The 8,008-nt window shown below is 45.9% G+C and overlaps 1 protein-coding gene across 1 annotated transcript in view; it reads left to right on the top strand.

Moving 5' to 3' along the window:
* The first annotated feature begins 4,146 nt into the window (after positions 1-4,146).
* The window catches only part of Ppp2r2a (protein phosphatase 2 regulatory subunit Balpha), a 60,020-nt gene continuing 56,158 nt past the window's right edge, over positions 4,147-8,008 (top strand). Inside the window, exons 1-2 of the mRNA XM_027390271.2 lie at positions 4,147-4,456; positions 6,175-6,249. Coding sequence (XP_027246072.1) covers positions 4,450-4,456; positions 6,175-6,249 — 82 coding nt within the window. The 5' untranslated portion in view covers positions 4,147-4,449. The remainder of the gene's footprint in view (positions 4,457-6,174; positions 6,250-8,008) is intronic.

Here is an 8,008-nt window from a genome sequence, read left to right as displayed (position 1 = left end):
GTGGTGCACTGTAATATGGTAAGTGTAAGCCAAATAAACCCTTTCCTCTCCAACTTGCTTTTCAGTCACCGTGTTTTATCACAACAATTAAAACCCTAACTAAAACAAAGTGGTACCAGCATAATGGGATATTGCTGTGACAGACCTGACCATGTTTTGGGGAGGATTATGGAAGGACTTTGGAACGTTGGGCTAAAAAAGCCATTGAGTGTTGAGAGCTCAGTGAGACGTTCTGTAGGAGCAGAATATTGAGAGCAGTGCAGACGATGGAGGTCTGGCTTGTGAAATTTCAAAGGGAAGCAAAGACTGGGCCATTTGTATGAAGAATTTGTGTTTCTGGTTTCTTTGGGGGCTGAATTCTCCTGGGTTGAAGAATCAGCTGTGATTAGCAAGATACAAGAACTACTAAAGTGAAACTAAAGTGAAGCCTCTGTTTGGTTGGGATACTTCGTGCTTATCAGCTGTAGCTGAGAAATTAGCCATGATTTAAGATGCGACCATAGTAGCCAGGTGTGGCGGCTTACGCCTTTAATCCCAGCACTTGGGAGTCAGAGGCAGGTGAATCTCTGTGAGTTAGAGGCCAGCCTGGTCTATAGAGTGATTTCCAGACAGCCAGGGCTGTTACACAGTAAAACCCTGTCTCTAAAAACCAAAACCAAGGTGGTGGGGGATGGGGGGGAGAGAGAGAGAGGGTGAGAGAGAGATGTGGGGGGAGGGGAGAGAGGAGAGGGAGAAAAGCATCACTGAGGTTAAAGCTTGAAAGTGTCTCCCAAGAGTCAGCACACAGGAGCTGTGTTCCCCGTTGTGCTGACAGCTGAACTTCGTAGTGAGTCACCCAGGTGGTGCTGTTTTTTTCTTTCTTTCTTTTTTCTTTTTTTTTTTGAAGGTGTCATGGAGAGTGTCTGAGGCTGGAGTCCCTGAATCCAGGGAGAGGCTATTGGACAGCCCAGTTGCAGCAGAAGGGCCCAGAGTTTTGGAGATGCCAGTACCATGGAATGACCAGTAAGCAGAGCGGCAGTGATGGAGTGGAGCCAGCAGGAGCCTAGAAGACAAGCTGTGTGTGCTGTAGAGGGCAGAGCCCTAGAAGTGACTCAAGCCCCTTGGAAGTGCCCAGAAGATCGTGAATGAATTCCAGTTAACAATAGAAACCCTAAGACATTATGCAATGTATTTTTAAAAGCCACCTAGCAGTAACCCAGGGTGAGACTTGTTTGGCTCTAATGTGCTCACAAAATAGAATTCTTTTTTTGGGGGGGGTAGTGGGAGGGGGTTCAAGACAGGGTTTCTCTGTGGCTTTGGAGGCTGTCCTGGAACTAGCTTTTGTAGACTAGACTGGTCTCGAACTCACAGAGATCCACCTACCTCTGCCTCCCGAGTGCTGGGATTAAAGGCTTGTGCCACTGCCGCCCAGCAATTCTATAATTCTTTTAATGTTTCTTGACTCAGACTTGAAGCAGAAAAGTCCTGAGTTTTCTAGAATTTCACCAGACAAACGGAAAGGGAGATTTCCTTTTCATTTACCCAAATGAGCTCAATTCTGCAAGGACCTGCCACCATGTGTGATCATGTGATCAAGAGTTACATTTAGGCTAACAGCTCTCATGATTAAAAGTGTGTAGCCAAGTGTGGTGATCTGCTTGTAACCCTAGAATCTGGGAGACAGAGGCAGACAGATCACTGAGTTCAAGGACAGCCTTATCTATATGGCTGTAGGCTAGGGCTCCAGATTGAGACCCTGTCTCAAAACAAAAGTCAAAACTAAAACAAACAAAATTTCCAAGTTCATGTATAGGTAAGGGAACATTATCCTATTGGGATAACCTATCTCTTAAATAGTATGTAATCAGATTTGAAGTAGCTAGAGCAAATGTATTTACAGACAATTTACTTATTTGCCAAACAGTTGTTTAATAGATGTAGGTGAGATCACCAAGATGATTTATAAAATGTCTCTTCCTTTCCAGAGTTAAGAAGAGTGAGAGTTGGCTCAACAGTTAAGAGTTCTTGCTTCTTCTGAAGAGGAACGGGTTTGATTCTCAGCATCCATATGGAAGTTCACAACTATCTGTAACTCCAGGTCCGGGGGGATCTGACACTGTCTTCTGACTTCTGAGGGCACCAGGCATGCACATGGTGCATATACATACACTCGGGCAAAACACTCATACACATAAAATAAAATTAATTTTTAAAAATTAAAAAAAGATGAGTGAAAAAATTTACAAACCTTAAGGAGGCAGCATTTAAATGGTTTTTCTCCCAAGTCAGAAAGACTTGTTTATTCATTCATTAATCTCATGAATTATGTTGCTGGTGATAGGGAGGTGAATAACACACTTCCTAGCCTCAAAGAATTCAGTGTAATAACAGACACAGACTGAGATCATTTTAATGTGGTTTAAAAAAATAGAAAAGTGCATTATACTTTATGAGACTATATAAACTGACAACATGACCACTTCATAGTATGGTTAAGGGGAGGGTTTTATTATAGGTGTGTGTGTATATATCAGAGAGAGAGAGAGAGAGATCAAAGTCAGAGGCATCTGGAAGAGTCCAGAGCTGAAAGAGAAAGAAGTAGACTGACATGGCCAGAGAGGGGAGAATAGCAGGGGATAGAGTATATAGTGAGAATAGCAGGGTTAGAAGGAGAATGAGAATCTGGGTGAGGAAAACCTGAGAGCTGGAGGGAGTTTAGAGTAGGAGAGGAGGTGAGACGGGCTGGGATGCTAGCATGGACTTTGAAATTGGGTAACAGGTACTAGTGATACCAGAATGTGCTTTGATGTGCTGATAGGCACCACAGGTAGCCATATGTCCTTTCTGCCAGAGATGAGGGAAATGACCTTTTCTTTTCTTTTCTTTTTTTTTTCTTTTTTCTTTTTTTTTTTTTTTTTTTTTTTTTTTTTTTTGGTAGAGGGGAAATACCTTCACAAGTTCCTGAGGAATGCTAGCTTTTATCTAACTGCTAGAAATCCTCCTATTGTCCAGGTTGAGCTCATTTCTGGATATTTGGACTGCCTTTTGGAGTTTGGAGACTTGGAGTTTCCTTTGGACCTGAGAGTATCTCTCCTACCCCCACCCGCACCCCCCAAGAGAAGGTTTCTCTGTGTAGCCTTGGCTGTCCTGGAACTAGCTCTGTAGATCAGGCTGGCCTCAGACAGGGATTCAGCTGCCTCTGCCTCTTGAGTACTGTGATTAAAGGACTGCATCACCACTACTACCTTGACACTATTAAACAAGGGCACCCAACCTAGCTAAAGGTGAGCCGGAAATGGAAGAAACTGTCAGAAAAGTCTGACTGGAAGAGGCTACATTTAAATAGATTTAGTTTCTTCTCCTTTTTTGTTTGATGTGTGTATGTGAGACAGGGTCTCATATAGGTAGCCCAGGCTAGCCTCAAACTCATTATATAGTTCAGGTATCCTTAAAATTTGGAGCCTCTTACATTCACCTCACAAAGTGCTGCTGAGATTGTAGGCATGTGTCACCACAGCCAGCAGAATATAGATTCTCAATCATTGATTTTACCACTTTTATCTGAACAGACCTGAGTCACTTTTTTTTTGTGCCATTCACAACACATTTAACTTTCTGTCGGGAGCCATTCTTAACTGTTTGCGGTAGCCAAGAACTCTCATCCATGGGAAGGTAACCTACTTCACCCAGATGGAACCAGCCCAGTTGTGTCTTTCTGGGCTCTGTGAACTCTCACCTTGGACAGGCAACGAGTATGCATCACTGTCCCTTTATTTTGGTGTCCCTGGGGCTCACCCAGTGTCGCTGGAGCATCTAAAGGGTCTTCTCCAGGGAGAGCCAGCTCACCCTGTGGGTGAGAAGTAGACAGATGAGACCATCCTGGAGTCCCGGCCCTGGTGCAAGGCTTTGGGACAGTGTGAGGTGCAGACAGGCCAAGCTGCCGGCCCACTTGGGCACTGTGGGCCAACTTGGCATAGTCCACAGCCAGAGCAACTAACCACTGCCCCAGTTCGGTGCAGAGCTCAGAGCAGGGTCACAGCGGGCGGGGCGGAGCGAGAGCCGGGCAGGAAGGAGGCGTGACCAACACAGCGCGACCCACCCCAAAGGCGCTCCGCCCCCTGGAGTGACGTCACCGGCCAGCCAGCGGGCGCCATTTTGAAAGTGGAGTCGCCTGCCCCTGCCGCCGGGCCGCCGTCGCTGTCGTAGCCGCCGCCGCCGCCGCCGCCGCCGCCGCGCCGCTGCCCACCGGGGAGAAGGATCACGAGAGGGGACGCCCCCGAGTGAAAGCTTCTATCCTGCCGGCCGCTCCGCCTGAGCCGCTTCCCTTCCGCCCCGATTCCCGTCCCCTCCCCCTTCAGGTGCCATCCGCCTCCATCCGCGCCCTCGATCCCCCCATCCCCAGGTGAGGGGGCTGAGCCCCGGTCGCGGAGACCCCGAGGAGCCCGGCAGGGTCATCATTTGCTGCACGACATGGCAGGTAAAGGAGAAACGGCCCTCGGCCGGCTGACAGGGTGCCGCTTCCTCTGCGCGCTCTCCGTCACCCCCTAGCGACCGTGGCGGAGGGGCCTTGGCCTGGGGCGCTGGCCGAGTGCGGGGCGGGCGGGCGGGCCTGGCACTGGGCTGGGATGGTGGGGCCTGCAGGCAGGGCCCTGGGCCTGGCACGGGCTCGGGCACGGGTGCGGTGGGGGTGGGGGCCTGCGTGGGTGGGGCGGGTGCCGGCGTGCAGATGGGTCCCCTCTGCACCCTGCTCCCTCCGCTCCTCCGCACATAGTCATTCCACTCTTCCTCGTCTGCTGCGAGCCTTCCTGCAGAAACATATCCTGCACGGATAAGGAAGAGCGCTTTGCAAGTTAAAATACAATGGAGGCATATGTCCCCCCCCCCCACACACACACGTTATGGCTAGGTCAGATTTTGAGGGTGTAAGCCTGAATTTCGTGGCGACTGTGCTCCCTCCCATGACTTAGTCGTTGTCACCACGAGTGCTAGGCCTTTAATAGAAGTTGTTAAGGGTTGGGGTGGGAGGTGGGGAGAAACAGGTAATTTAAACTTTGCATTTTGCACGCTATCGTTCGTGCAGATGTCCTTTTCCCAGAAGGGTTTCTCGGAGTTAAAATAGTTGTGGAGTTCAGTGATATAAATAGAGAGAGAAAGAGGAGAGAGAGATTTCATAAAAGCTTGCAGTGGGGGAAAAGCACGGAGAAACCCTGATTGAGAATAATTTAGCAAGGAACAGGTAAAGGAAAAGCGAGGGTTAATAGCCTTTGAGAGTCGGTTATCTTTGTACATTTTGATCTTGAAGCCCTTCTGCTAGTAGAGTAATTCTAGATTGAGATTCAGTTTCTTTCCCAGAAATCCAGGAGTGTCGTGCCACCCCCCCCCCCCAATTTCCTTTTCAGTCCCGGGCAGTGTCTGAGATTAAACCAGTTTTCCTTGTCTTTTCCATATTTGCATAGATAATAGGACTTCTAAAGAAGTTATGTTGGGCTGATTTACCATTTACTATACAAACAAACTGCCCTTTGACCTTGCCGAACAATGAAATGATAATTGGAACTGTTTTGTAGGAGATGACATATTAGCAAAGTTGCTCTTTCTGGGCCCTTTGGGTTCTCTGGTTAGGTGAAAGGAGGCAGAGTCAGCATCCTTTGACCATCCTTTGACCAGGCATTCATTGCCACCCCTTTTCCTGTGTCTGCAGCCAGTGATTTGCGCCTAATGAATGCAAAGAAATGGGTGTTGTGTTTGCTGTGTCCATGCTTCGGTGGTAGGGCTCACATGAATCACTCCTCCTCTCAGGAAGTAATGTTCCCGAAGTTTTCTCTTCGTTCTATATTTCATGGTAGTTTAGCCCTTTGCACATTTAAAGGAAAACTAACTTTGGGTATTTACTTTGGTTTCTGGTAGGTCTTACGTGAAAGGCTTTGTCTTCAAGGGGCAGGGAAAGTGGAAATGAGGTTTTGAATATCTTTACGATGATAATGATTGATAGACTGTATGCCTTTGAATATTTCATACCTGCAGTCTTGTTTTGAATGCTCTACCAGCTGTCAGAACTTATTTGGTTCCAAATTCGTGGGCTCAGTGGTGACTGTGTATGTGGGTAGTATCATGCTAGTCTCAGATACCATCTCCGTGTTTATGAGAGTAAACAGAACAGAACTCCGTTTTAATTGCTATGTTTTCTTCTTCTAGGAGCTGGAGGAGGGAATGATATTCAATGGTGTTTTTCTCAGGTGAAAGGAGCAGTAGATGATGATGTAGCAGAAGGTAAGAAAGTTTAACCATGACAACTGAGTGTTGACTTAAGTTCTGTGTACTGAAGGAACACGAACTAAACTGAGCCTTGAAGAATGTTTTGTGTTGTCCAAGAGGTGGGACAATAGTTTTAAAAATCATCTTTCTGAAAAAGTCTTTACATCTCTTTTTCTGTCTTGTTTTATTTTTTCATTGAGTTAATGAAGTAAATGGTGAGCAGTAAGTGCTCTGAGGTTCCTGTAATTGAGGTTTCCTTGTTACATACATTCTACATGCAAATAACTGGACTTGGATGTTTGTGTTTTGTCTTTAGATAATTAAGCAGGAATAGATGCCAAGAACACTTAGCTCAGAAATCTTTTATTCTATGAGGAGACTTAAGTTCTTTTGAACTTAACTACTTTGTGACTGTAGTATTGGTTAACATGTTTGCTGAAAAAATGCTGGCTCAAATTATTCACTTTATATTATCTTTCAGGGATTCATATGTGCAGTTAAGATATAATAATAAATCACTTTTCTAGGGGACTTTTTGAGATAGAACCTTGCTAATTTATTTTAGAACTTCTCTGAAGTTTTGGAATGTGAAGGCCTTGTACTCATTCTGAGACAATCTTTTTTGTTAGAGACAGATAATCTCCAAAAGGATGGTTACATTATTTCTTTGTTCAGAAATACTGCAGGTTTGTGGGATTGGGGTGTGTGTGTGTGTGTGTGTGTGTGTGTGTGTGTGTGTGTGTGTGTGTATGTGTGTGTATGAGAGAGAGAGAGACATGCGCATGCACGCACGCACGCACGCACGCACTGAGACAATCCCTGGGATTGGGGGGGTGTGTGTGTGTGTGTGTGTGTGTGTGTGTGTGTGTGTGTGTGTGTGTGTGTGGTGTGTGTGTGTGTGTGTGTGTGTATGTGTGTGTGAGAGAGAGAGAGACATGCGCATGCACGCACGCACGCACGCACGCACTGAGACAATCCCTGGCTGGCCTTGAACTCAAGAAGAGTTTCCCCAGCAGAATAGTGGGATTTTTCTTAATAGAAGTCAGACAAATTACAGCAGACTTCTGGTTTTCAGAAGGTTGTCTGAAAATGTATGACCCTTTCTCTAGAGTGCACCTTTCCCTGGTGAGGTTGGGGTGCCTCCTCCCAACCACAGAGTGCTGTTGTGATGATTTTTTTTCAGGTAGTGGTAGGGCAAAGATTGTTGACTAACTAGATGTTTGTGTGGTGACATTTGTCACTGATGTGTGCTCAGTGTGGTGAGTCCTATTGGAAGTCACTGGTGTAGTTGTCATATTTTATAGATTCCCCACCCTTGTTTTTCTGGTGGGTGCTCATCCCTTTTTCACGCAAGAAACCAGAAACTTGGAAGAATTAAAGAATTTGAGAGTGACTCAGCAATGGTCACAAAATCAGTGTGTGCTGGTTTTCTGTTGAACTCGTTTAAAGAAATAAATCCTACCTTCAAGGGAGGTGTCGTGTATTACTGATTTTGTAACTCCATTACCTGTTGAGTAGTAGGCACTCAGATATTGGATCTAAAGTTCTGTAAGGTTGTGTAATAGCACATTATGAAAGTGCTCTGTACTTGGAAAACATTCCTTGGTTGCATTCTATTTATTCCCCTTATCAAAGGTCTCCCGAATACTGAGAACTGGGGTGTGTGGTGTCTAGAACATAAGCTGCCTACCCTTAAACTCAGTTTGCTTGTTAATCATGGGACAGAAGACTTAATCAGAAGAAATAGATTTTCTAAGATGAACATCAATTACTT

Source organism: Cricetulus griseus (genome assembly GCF_003668045.3).
Source record: "Cricetulus griseus strain 17A/GY chromosome 1 unlocalized genomic scaffold, alternate assembly CriGri-PICRH-1.0 chr1_1, whole genome shotgun sequence".
NCBI classification, from domain to species: Eukaryota; Metazoa; Chordata; class Mammalia; order Rodentia; family Cricetidae; genus Cricetulus; species Cricetulus griseus.
Note: the sequence above shows the minus strand (reverse complement) of the source record. Positions and strands in the feature narration are given on the sequence as shown.